A 13062-nucleotide genomic window follows, 5' to 3' on the forward strand; every position below is an offset into this window, starting at 1 on the left:
ACCAGTCTAGCTGCCACGTTCTGGATTAATTGCAGTTTCCTGGTCACCTTCAAAGGTAGCCCCATGTAGAGCACATTGCAGTAGTCCAAGCGGGAGATAACCAGAGCATGTACCACTCTGGCGAGACAGTCTGCAGGCAGGTAGGGTCTCAGGCTGCGTACCAAATGGAGCTGGTAGACAGCTGCCCTGGACACAGAATTGACCTGCACCTCCATGGACAGCTATGAGCAGGGAGTCCCCCATACCCACCCACACCATGTTCCCCAAAAAAGTACTTCTGTCGTGTCTGGATGCAACCTCAATCTGTTAGCCACCATCCATCCTCCAACCGCCTCCAGACATCTAGCAGCTGTGAATTAGTTTGGTAGATACATTATATTTTTAATTAATGGAACAAAAGAGTGAACAAATTATCAGCCAGGTATTCATAATTTGGGATTTGCAGTTTATTTGGTACTAACATTTTATACAGTCTAGGAAGGTTTAAAATTAACCTTTGATTTTGGTAAGAAATAATGCCAACAATCTGGTTGAGAGTCTATTTTATACTACATTGGTATCGTATCCAGAGCAAAACAGATGAAAACCATTCACACTGCAGTTGCTTATAGATGTGGTGTCTTTCCACTGGATCTCAAAATCAACTTCTGATCTTGTTTCTCAACTTTCAATCCCATCTTCTCCAGGACAGAATTGTCAGCCAGTCCCTGCTGCTCCATCCGTGCAATGAGTTCTTGGTTTCTTTCATTCTGTTCCGTGAGGTTGCGAATTGTATATACTGCCCACTGGCTTACAACTGTTGAAAAGAGTTAAGGAATTTATCCCATGTTCATTTCCAGTTAATGTATATATTATGCGGCACATGTTACAAATACTTGTATTTCAATAAATTAAACAGACTGATTAAATCCATATTGTCATTTACAAAAGTCACTTTAACCACCCAAAAGTCTGTGTTAAGGGAATGTCAGTTCACAGATATCAGAAAAACAGGCCATGGTCCTGTACTCAGCTACGTGTATGCCACTGCTATGAAGGACAAAGTAGAAGCCCTCATGACTATGTACAGAATTATAGTTAAAATCAAATGTGTGACCAAAACATTCAACATGAACCTAGTATGGAAGAAGGTTTAATGCAGGAAATTAGGTGTAGGAAAAATGCATCCAGACCAAAATCTCCCCCCCCCTTATATTTTTAATAGCATAAACATAAACATAGCCTGTTAGGTCATGCCAAAGGCCCAACTAGTCCGGAACTCTGTTCCCAGTGGCGAATAAGATGGCAATGGGAAGCCTGCAAGCATATTTTCCATATTTTAATATGTTCTATCATGTATTTTAGCATTTTTTTAATGAATATTTATTAAGGTTTTCCATTTTATACAAACAAACAAAAAGAAAAAAAAGCACAAAGAAAAAAGACAATATTAAAAACACATAGTTTTCGAAACCTAGTTTCCAAACCATCGTCCTTTGACTTCCTCGAACCTCCCCTTCTTGTTTTCTAGATCAAATTATTTATCCAGCAAATCCTGATCTCCTAACTTCATAATTAATTAACCCTTTATTTTCTTTTCAGCTTCTTAAATTATTGTAGCTTAAACCTTATTAAAACAAGAAAAAAAGAAAAGATATTTCTTCCATATTCTTTTACCATAACAGCTAGAAACCATTAATTTCAATCCAACTCCCTTCAAAATTCAGTAATATTACAGTATTTCTTTAAATAGTCCTTAAATTTCTTCCAATCTTCTTCTGCCGACTCTTCTCCCTGGTCGCGGATTCTGCCAGTCATTTCTGCCAATCCCATACAGTCAATCAGCTTCGTCTGCCATTCTTCCAGAGTGGGTAGATCTTGCGTCTTCCAGTGCTTTGCTATAAGTATTCTTGCTGCTGTTGTTGCATACATAAAAAAAGTTCTATCCTTCTTTGGCACCAATTGGCCGACTATGCCCAGAAGAAAGGCCTCTGGTTTCTTCAGGAAGGTATATTTAAATACCTTTTTCATTTCATTATAAATCATCTCCCAGAGGGCCTTAATCCTTGGGCACGTCCACCAAAGGTGAAAGAATGTACCTTCATTTTCCTTACACTTCCAACATTTATTATCGGGCAGATGATAGATTTTTGCAAGCTTGACTGGTGTCATGTACCACCTGTATATCATTTTCATAATATTCTCTCTTAAGGCATTGCATGCCGTAAATTTCATACCGGTGGTCCACAACTGTTCCCAGTCAGCAAACATAATGTTATGACCAATATCTTGTGCCCATTTGATCATTGCAGATTTAACCGTTTCATCCTGCGTATTCCACTGCAACAGCAAGTTATACATTTTTGACAAAATCTTAGTTTTAGGTTCTAGCACTTCTGTTTCTAATTTAGATTTTTCCACCTGGAAGCCAATTTTCTTGTCTAGATTGTATGCCTCCATTATCTGATAATAATGTAACCAGTCCTGCACTTTACTTTTTAGCTTCTCAAAATTCTGTAATTTCAATCTGTCCCCTTCTTGCTCCAAAATTCCATATCATATTTTAGCATTATTGGTTGTACTTTGTTTATAATATTTAAGTTATTTCTTGACATGTGTTGCTTCTGCAAAATGAAAAACGAATTACCTTTTTAAAGTCACCAAACTATAACTACTGGTTTTTGAAAGACACTTAGAGCTAGGATAGCCTGCAATGATCCATTCCTCTTTCATGGTGGTCTCCCTTCAAGCAAAGTTTCAGGCAAATGTTAGATCCTGGTTTAATAATTTCCATCATCATCAATAAACTACATCCTGAGCATTCCATTAAAACTATTTGCTTAAATGCTGCAAGCAAGGTGTTATGTCACAAAATGTAATTGCTCTCAAAAACACCTACAGAGGAGACAAGGAATTCCAACTCTCCATGCAAGAACAAAATGCCTGCAGGGCACCAATTATTTGCTACATGTAGCTTCACATACAAGAGAAAGCTGTGCATAATTTACTCATATCCTTCATAGTTTCTTGCTAAGTTCCACATGGCCATTCACCTGCAGGGCATAAGCAGAGCTGTCTGGAGTCTGGGTGTGGCAAAAATACCAGTCAAAAGAGTGAAGACTAGAAAAGTATGGAGAAGTATTGGTCAACATGGACCACTGCTGTGTATCCCATGTAAATTTAATAAACAAGAAAAGCCTAGTTTGAAGTTGGATCTTTGAGTATACTAGACTACTAATTTTTACTGTGAATTCCCTCTAACAACCTCAGACCAAAGCATGAAACACAACTGTTTATGACCAGAGATTTGTCCTAATTAATGAAATGAGGAAAGATAAGTAGATGGATATAATGCAGAGGAGGGAAACAAAGACGGCCATGTAGCCTGGCAGTGGAAAGTTACACAGTGCTAGTTTACCCAAGCTAATGCTATTTTGGCAATATGTTAATCCAAGAACAGATTTGAAGCAGAGCTCCACCGATTTTATTCACTACGAGCACAGAGAACATGAAGACCTTTTCAGAGAGCTGTACCATATTGTCAACTTGGCAAAAATGGAAAGTGATCACTGGGATCTCCAAGTGTCACAGATTCTAATTATGGTCACATGACACTCAGCAGCACATTATTAGCATCTGATTGACTTGAGTATAGCTTTCTGGAAGAAAGAATGCTAGGAAGTTGTTTCTTTAAAAGCTGGTTGCAATGTACAATTGACTGCTTTTAGTATGAAAAATTAGACCATTGAGGATATTTGCCATGTTAGGACAATCCAAAAGGGTTTATTGCACCCACAATATAAACATGAGTACCAAATAATATAGTTTTAATTATAAGCGAGTGACCCAGACTTGCAGCAGCAGGGCTTAATAGAGCGATGGAGCCACTGTCCCATCCACAGTCCCACCGCACATATTGGCTGGGGTGGAAGGGCAGGAGCCATGAAGAGGGGATGGATCAGACTTGTTGCCATCACAATGGCAGAAGATCCCTAACCAGCCCCATTCTGCCCTGTCCTGAAACACCAGCAGAAATGCCACCAGCAGTATGGCAGACACATGGAGGCACTTCTTGATGGACATGCCTATGTCAGTGCATTGGGGCCCTGAACAGGGGCTCTCAGTAACTAAACAAAGGGTTGGAAAAAGCAGGTTATTGTTTTAACAGAGCATTTTCAAGTTTAGTGTGTTTATGCCAATAAACTTTTATTTTTTTAAAAAAAAGACCACCATGTAGAGAACATCAGCTTCATGAAGTGGCCTGCTAATTAAGTCTTCAAACATTTGCAAGGGCAGAGATCTTAAAATTAAATTACAGTTAAAGTATACTGCTGTAGAGTGTGATTGAACAATACAAGTGCTATAAACAAAACAAATCCATGATATAAATTATAAAGTGTCACATGGCTTCTGTGTTTGTCATATCCCCCTTTTCCTACTACCAGTATATTGCCGGCTTGGGGGAAGGTTTGTGTGCTGTAGCCTGCTCACAGCTCTCTCCTTCCCTAGTGCACTCTCGCAATGGAGAGTCATGAATATGTATGATTGCTCTTAACATGCTGATGAGCCTGAGACTTCTGGATGGCTGGGTGCAGACCTATACAGACTTAAGTGTCACGAGAGATTAAAGCGAGTCCCCAATTAATATTCACATTACCCTCTTGTTCTTACCCAAAAGACAGATAGAAAATTGAACATATTCTGAAGTCCATAATCCGACCAACACTTTAAGCACTTTATTGTATAATCAGCCTTAGAAAGAGAGTGCTTCTGAAGTTTCCATAGTTACTACAAATAGGAGCATGAGTCCATTTGTTGCCAAACCTCACAAAATAAAACAAAACACAGCAATCACAGTAAACCCAATTTTGCAGGTTTGCTTTACATTTCTAGAAAACCATACAAATGCATAGCACTGCAGCATGCAGAATCTTGTTAATCATATGACAAGGATCTCCTATGAAAAAATATAGGAAAGCCCCCCCAAAAAAATTAGTTCAGTTCTGTGTCTTCCATTACAATTTTACATATTTCACAGTAAAATCCTATGAATATTTACTTGATGCCAAGTCTTACTGATTTCAATTAGATTTTCTCTCAGATTTTGCACAACCCTTCCATTGCATTCCCAATCTCAGCCTATAAAGCACTAAAGATACCACTTTCCTAAACACTCAGTTGAAAAAAGAGAGCTCCTGTGTGCACACGCACGTGCAAGTGTTTGTGTTTTCCAAAAGAACTGCAGCTTATCAGGCAACCATGCAGTTCCTCCATCCAGATTGAGATCTTGTGCTAGTTTCCCACTGAAAATTTTGTGCTCTTCAATGTTCACACTGCAGGATCTTAGAGCACAAATAGCACCCAGGGAGGGGGTTGGTGGAAAACTTAACCAATGCCCCCACATAGCCACTCTTCCTTTAAAATAAGAGCTGGTGTTAACTATACCTTTAATTTAAAAAGTGTGAGATACAGTTTGGCTCCAGTAAAAAAGTGTAGACTGGCAGAGGGTGGTTAACTGCCTGCTGTTCCCCTTGAAATGCTCCCCAAATCATTTTTCTCACAGCTGGACTCCAAGGACTGCTCGTTTTTTCCTGCTCCAGAGTGTAGGACCTGAACCAATGGAGCTACAGTGGTACCTCGGGTTACAGACGCTTCAGGTTACATACGCTTAAGGTTACAGACTCCGCTAACCCAGAAATAGTACCTCGGGTTAAGAACTTTGCTTCAAGATGAGAACAGAATTCGTGCTCCAGCAGCGCGGTGGCAGCAGGAGGCCCCATTAGCTAAAGTGGTGCTTCAGGTTAAGAACAGATTCAGGTTAAGAACGGACCTCCAGAACAAATTAAGTTCTTAACCCAAGGTACCACTGTATAAGAAAGGAGATTTCCACAAAAAAACAGGAAGAACCTTCTGGCAGTAATAGCTGCTTGATAGTAGCACAGGTTCCCATGAGAAGTAGTGGACTCTCCTTCCTTGGCGGTTTAGAAGCAGAGCTTGGGTGGGCACCTTGCCAGGTATGATCTCATTGAGATTTCTGCCTTGCAGGGGGTTGGGCCAGATGACCCCTGGGGTCCCTTCCAGCTCTATGACTTAAAGTAACCTGGGAGAACCAGTGGGTGCTGTTAGGATCAAGCTCCCACCCCCCTTCCACTGATTTTGTCCTACAAATGCTGCCCCGCCCTGTTTTCCTTAGCAAGCACAAATTTTGGGACATTCATTTGCCCATTAGTTTCACACTCAGCAGGGCTGATGTAACGTCCAGTCAACATGAGCCGATTGTATACATCTGTGAAGGCAAATGAAATCTTCATAATATTGCAAGGGTTAAGGAAGTCCTAAAAACAGCTCAACCCAGCACCTGATACCACCACCAGTGAGGGGGGGTGTGGCATCCCCTACCCCCCAGGGCACTTTTATAAGTGGGTGGGCCAGGGGCAGAGTCCAGCACCCCAATGGCTGTGGCCTACTGGGCAACAGCAACAATAATAAATGCTCCTGTTGAAACAGGAACTGAAAGTTTATGCAAGCAAATGGCTACAGGTGATGAAGGTGAATTGAGACTTAGCCACACACGACATGGCCAGTTGGACAGAGTCACAACGCTTACATCCACAACTCCTTTAGAGGGAGGGAGGGAGAAGGAATTAGTTAGGCCTGCTTTAAACAGCAGACTGGCCCAATGCAACAAGCCGGGACTTGCCTAAAGATCAGAATACAACTTCGCAGTCAGATTACACAGTTTGCCAGATTTTGTGATGTGGTTTCAGTGTTTACTAAGTGTGTACAGAAATCCACATTTTATGTAAACAGAATGTACAAAATGCATAATTTAATGGGGAAATGCATTGAAAATAATTGAAAAATGCAAATTTTATATAAAAATGTGTATAAAAACCATACAATTTGAAGGTGGAGTTTTAATGTGTTCTTTAAACACACACACACACACACAGAGAGAGAGAGAGAGAGAGAGAGAGAGAGAGAGAGAGAGAGAGAGAGAGAGAGAGAACAGGACAGACCTCTGAGCACCAGTGAAACCGAAACTGTTGCAGAATTAGACTGCTCAATCCCTCCCTATTTAGAGGACATGGGCTCCATTTTGTGGCTGAAGAGTGTGAAGGCATATTGATAAATGAGAATGTACCCTCCCCAGACATGGAAAATTAAGAAGAAAAGCTGACAGAGCAATGCCCGTCTCCCACACAGATTAAAGCCCCAGCTCTTTAAAAATAAAAGAATTAGGCACTGAACTGACCTCCACTGCAAGCGAATGACAGCCAAAGTGCACATGGAGTGGATCTCCACATAGCCCATTTATTTTCCGTCTTCCAGGAATTCTTCACCCAATAAAAGGTTGTGCCTGTTATTGCTACAACTCCCCCCTCCAGTCTTTGTCTTTTCCTCCCTATGACTTAATTATGTGTTGTGACCTCACAAGAACTCAGCCTAGGGAGAGAAGTACTTCCAAGCGTGCACAGAGTGCTTTTGCCACACCACTAAATAACTACCCCAAACTTATACCTCCCCAAAACTCAGAACTCATCAGCAGGTTGGCCTCCCTGGTTTCCTGGTTCTTTCTCTCCTTTTTTTATTCCACAGCAAAAAAAAAAATCCCATTTTGCCTCGAATCACAGTCACCAAACTACAAGGTGGGTACAATGACAGCATTTGGCAGAATCCTAGTTATGTAGAGCTGCCACAAGTGTATTGAATTTAAACAGGTAAAGGAGGGGACACAAATGCAACCTGAAAGTTGGTACAATTGGAGATGGGGGGCACATTACATTTAAAAGTGCTTTGGAGCACCTTAGTGTTTTTAAAGCTTTTAATCTTCACCTAAGGCAGTGCCTAAGAAGCACAATCTCCTAAGGCAGGCGCTCTTATATCATGTGCTAAAAAGCAGAATGTCAGCTCAAAGCAGTGACTTGTGATTATTGATTTTTTTTAAAAAATGGAAGGAGTTTCATTATCACACCTTAGGACAATTAAGTATTTTAAAGCTCACAAGTAAGGCACCTATTAGGCTTTCTTTGAATGTCTTTCAAATTTATAAATGTCTACTTTTAGAAAATAAAACTTTTTGTAAAATAAAAGCAGGCACCAAATTCAAATGTGTAATGCTAGCTTGTATGTGGCACATACATTCTTGCTACAGAGGCTGCCCATATTTTTAAGTGACGTTTTTAATAGAAACCTATAATTTATATGCAACTAAAAATCCTTTGGGTTTAAAAAAGGAGAAGAAAAAAAATCACACTCTTGGACAATGTAAAGCCAAAAACATTCCATGCCTAAGATATTCAGTTTTAAGAGTTATTATATATCTATCTCCAGATGGGAACATATGCAATTAATTGTCAGTGTTTAAACACTGTCATGAAAATCCATGGAACCAGAATAACTGAATGTGATACAACATGCAACAATGCATTTTACACTCGTTGCTTTATCCAGAAATATGCAGAGTTGTGAAATGTCACTTTAATTTATTTATCTGTCATCAACACTCTCTACCACCTACATAAACATGCCAGTTGGGCAAAAATTGTTAACAAACAACATTTCGGTTCTAGTGGGACCTACAGCTAAACGTGGCTGACGATTCCTCGCTCCCTGTTGCAGCCAGCCAGCCGTGACCTGTTAGGACATGGCTTCCAAACTTTTTCCTTTGGGCCACACTTTCAGAATAAAAATCTGCTCGTGCCACAATGAATTTTTAATTGATAAGAGATACATTGGAAAACAAAACACAGAACACAGCTGCCTTAGAATATGATCATGGGGCATCTAGGAAGCTACCTAAGAACAATTCCTGTTCACAACAATAGGTCACGGAGAACAGTAGAAGCATAGCACATGCTCTTGCTCTCATTTTGAAAATATATCTATCCACACTCCGCAAATAAATAAAACACATTTTGATACAATACTATACTACACTGCACTGAAATGCTTTAATTTTTCTTTGATTGTCCTTGAATCTTCCTGCCACATCCTCTCCTGTTGCACCAGTGTGGCGGTGGTGGTGCACCTTTTGAGAACCACAGTGTTAGGGATTCACACAAATCAATTCCCTCTCCACCCGTTTTCCCTTTCCAACTAACATGGAACATTCTGTAAGTGCCAGGGTTACAACAAACAGGCTCTGTCCACATTTGGCTGTTGCAGGATGTGAGGATTTACTTTTTGTATTTCTGAAAATCTTGGTGCTCTCGCCTTGCTTCTCAGTGCTCCCGTTTTGGTTCCAAAGCAATGAGCGTGGGGGCTCATTGCTTTGGAACCAAAACCAACTTTACCATTAGGGCAGGTGATAGTAAAGGAAATGAAAATATTAAGAGGGCTTTTCTTTTAATGATAGTGTAGGGTTTTATTAAAATAAATTGTAGGTTCTCACAATTCCTTCAATTTTAGCACTACAATACACACCAATGTTATGAAAGTATGCAAATATACAAATAAAAAATAATAAGTAATTCAATATCAAGAAATGGCAAACATGGTATAGATGTTCTGCCAGGTATCTTTTATAAGAATTTTTTTCTGAAACATTGATCCCCATATGGGCAGGTTGTTTAACAGCATTCTAAGAAGGGCAATGGTCCCGATATCTTGGAAAGAATCTAGAATAATGGGTGTTTACAAAATGTGCCACAAGTTTGGGATTCTTAACTATTTAAAAAAAAATTATTGGGGGACTGGGGGGCAGCAAAATACTTTCTGGGTGGGGGAAACACAATTGTACTCAAATATTCAAAAAATTAATACTAGAATGGTTCTTAACTGAGTTATGAACAAGCCTACTAGATTTCCAACCCACAAACCAAATGCAGCCCATAGAAGTGAATTGTGGCTTGCCAGGGGCTTAGCAACACTGCTGCTTTTGCAATCCCAGATAGGTAGCAAACGGAAAAGGTTTCATAAGCCCCTGGTGGGGCTGGTGTGTACTCTGTTTGGTTTCAAGAGTTGAAAACTGTGCATGCTTGGCTTAAAATCCCAATGTGAAAGCTAAAACTATCCCCATTTATTTTGCCTTCCTCAGCAAAGAGCCAGTTTGTGTCTTGCAGATGCACCATATTACATCAAATGTATTATTTTTGTTATTTACATTATAATTTGTAAGAAACAATATAAACAAATGAATATCCCCCCCCCAATGGGTACAAATCTATGAAAACATAGCTGTTGTCAAATAAAAGTACTTGTAATTCATATTTGATCACCATTTTAAAGCTACTGTATTCTATTAGTTGTCTGTTTTGTGGTAGCTACTGTAGTTCACTCCTTCAGAACTTAATCACATCCCTGTTTTCTGCTCTCCTCAGCAGCATGGATTGTTTTCACAGCATGAGGCCCGTCTCAAGCTACACTTTTAAATATGAAATGCTCATCGGTTTCCCCAAGAAAGTCTTTCCTGGCATGACACAAAACAAACTGCCATTGTTATAGACCATAGCAACTTGATTTCTCCTAGATTTAACCTGAGGTTTCATAAACCACAATTATACTAACCGTTGCCATGAGGTCAAAAGTATTTTGAATCTACCTCTGAGATGACTGTCAGACTGAATATAATGACAGAAAATGTTCTTCAAATGGGTATATGTAAAAATTAGCTCGCATTTATATTTTCAGTATTTTATCCAAACTAAAGGGTCTGTATGTGTGGATCAACCACCGCCATTGCAATAGGAGAGCATAAGAGAAACCACAGGTTTTCCTTTCACAAACAATGCCAATTTTGTCTCCTAAGTAGCCAGTTGAATGATCACCCAGAAAGGCAGCCCTGCTTTTTCCTCTCCAAATATTACCGACATTTTGGTCGCAAGAGGACTTGCCAAGCTGATGTTAACATAACACAGAAGCTTCACTATAAAGGTCTTTGGAGTCAAAGAGCCACTTATTTTCATCTAATGTTAAATGGCATATTATCATCAGAACCTTTTCTCACTACATAACACAAGAACTGAATACAAGATCACTCAGACTACACTCCTGTAATTATCTGCTCTAAAGTCGTTCCAGGGACTCCTATGGGACTACTCTACAGTAAATGGCCCCTGTTTCTCCCTTCTAATGTGGGGAGTTTTCTTTTTAGAAGAGGTAATCCATTTGGGAGTAAGCTGGTTGCAACATAAATGAAATATTTTAAAAATGCATTGCATTTAAAGTTTTACCAACATTTAACAGACAGACTGGGATGAACTGGTGGAATAAACACTGCACTGCAGGAGAGTAGGGCTCACTTTCTAACTCAACTGAAAACTTCCTTTGCACTCTGAGGCAAATTCATATAATTTGTGGCCCTCATAGTATCCAAACTGAATTCAGCTCAGTGCCTTTGGTCAGAAAGTTGGATAGTTTAGCCACTAGCCTCAATTGCTGCCATATGTAGAAAGCTGGGAGATTTGTCATTACTTATTTATAAATGCATTTATATACACTACCCTCTCAACAACACAAAATCAAGGTGGTGTACAACATTATGTGTATAATAAAATATAAAAACCATGAAAAATAGAAATAAAATGACAGGCTAGTCAAAAGGTTTTAAACAACTGCATAGGCCTGTCAGAAGAAGAAAAAAGGATTCAAGAGACATCTGGAAGTCAAGAAAAGCCTGCCGTATCTCTGCTGGAAGAGGGTTCCATAGCATGGGACTGACGGTACAGGCAACCCCCCGTTTGCAAGGGGCTGCGTTCCAGGTTATTGCAAACGTCAGTGGTAAGGCATAAGCCCGCTCCACCCTGCCCCCTCCAACTGAATGCATGCAAAATGGTTGCTGCCTGCACTAAACACAGATTTCTGGCTGAGGCCTGTTGGGCATCTGAAAGAAGCTACCCATAGAAAAAATATTCGGTATCTACAGCATATATTGCAATAACAGAATTCACAATGATATAGATCTATGAATCCGTTTGAAATGTTAAATATTAACAAAAGTGTGTGGGTGCATACATATACGTATATGTATATGCATGTGTGAGAAAGGCAGAGATAAGAAATAATATTCTAATTCATACAAAGATGGTGCTTCTCCTTTTATTCCATCATTAGAATTTATTCACAAGCCATACTGGTAGTACCACACTATGTAACCAATACCACAAAGTATTCTCCATCCTTGTAGCATCTGAAGAGCAGTTAAACTTCTCTAAAGTTGCCACAAGAATTCTGTCCAGAGCTAAACCCAAAACAAATTTTGGGAACTCTCATATGTAAAAAGTTGAAGATTTTTCAAGGAACTGCGTAAGAATTTTGAAAAAACTCACTTCTGAGTAGTCCCCGGATTTCACTTTAAGCAACATTTGGTTGTTCATCTGAATGCTCCACTTGAAATTTATCCCAAAGAATTCTGAAGGAAGTCAATAAGACCCATGAGATTCCTCAGGATGATTTTGCTTCTTTCCTCCATATCTTTCACGCCCATGATTGTCTCTTACTGTTAATTTTCCCTTCCCTTTTATTCTGGGATTAAACCAAAATTTTTGTGATATCATTTTGAAGAATACAATGGATGCTAGGCTGAGGGCTTTACTGGCTAGTCATAATAATTAAATATTACACACAATATTTACAAGGCAGATTATTTACTGCATACTCACTTTCAAAAACAACCTCCTTTAACAAAGTTTAATAACCAGCAGCCATCTTTCTTAGCGGTGGTTCCACTGGAATTTCTCCACCAGTCCTAACAACAGAAATATCTATTGTTCTTTCATCAGATAATACCAGATATACGAGTTGAAAATATTTTTTCCACTGGTCAGATTTAATAAGGTATGTAACACTGATGAGCTGCTTACTAACTCATCTACCTGTTCATTTCAGCTGACTGGTCAGATGTCAGTTGAAGCAAAAGCTTCAAGACGAGCTACAATGACCAAATTTGGTTAGATTCCATTACAATCCGTAATCTAAAGTGACAACAATGATTCTGGGATATTCAGAAAGTTAGAGAACACGAGATGATGTTCAACCAGGCCCATTTGTTTTAAGACTAAAAATAATGTAGTTTCTCCACTTCAAAAGAGGCCATTTTTGTATTTAGTTAAAAGATTTAAACCTCTCTGTCAATTTGCTACT

At 39.4% G+C, this 13062-nt stretch overlaps 1 protein-coding gene across 3 annotated transcripts in view; it reads right to left on the minus strand.

The window, feature by feature from the left end:
• Positions 1–431: 431 nt before the first annotated feature.
• The window catches only part of ATXN10 (ataxin 10), a 67792-nt gene continuing 55161 nt past the window's right edge, over positions 432–13062 (minus strand). For all 3 annotated transcript variants that reach the window (XM_053387571.1, XM_053387570.1, XM_053387569.1), the window contains one exon: positions 432–796. In XM_053387571.1, the coding sequence (XP_053243546.1) occupies positions 606–796 (191 nt within the window). In that variant the 3' untranslated portion in view covers positions 432–605. The remainder of the gene's footprint in view (positions 797–13062) is intronic.

This window comes from Podarcis raffonei, chromosome 5 (genome assembly GCF_027172205.1).
Source record: "Podarcis raffonei isolate rPodRaf1 chromosome 5, rPodRaf1.pri, whole genome shotgun sequence".
NCBI classification, from domain to species: Eukaryota; Metazoa; Chordata; class Lepidosauria; order Squamata; family Lacertidae; genus Podarcis; species Podarcis raffonei.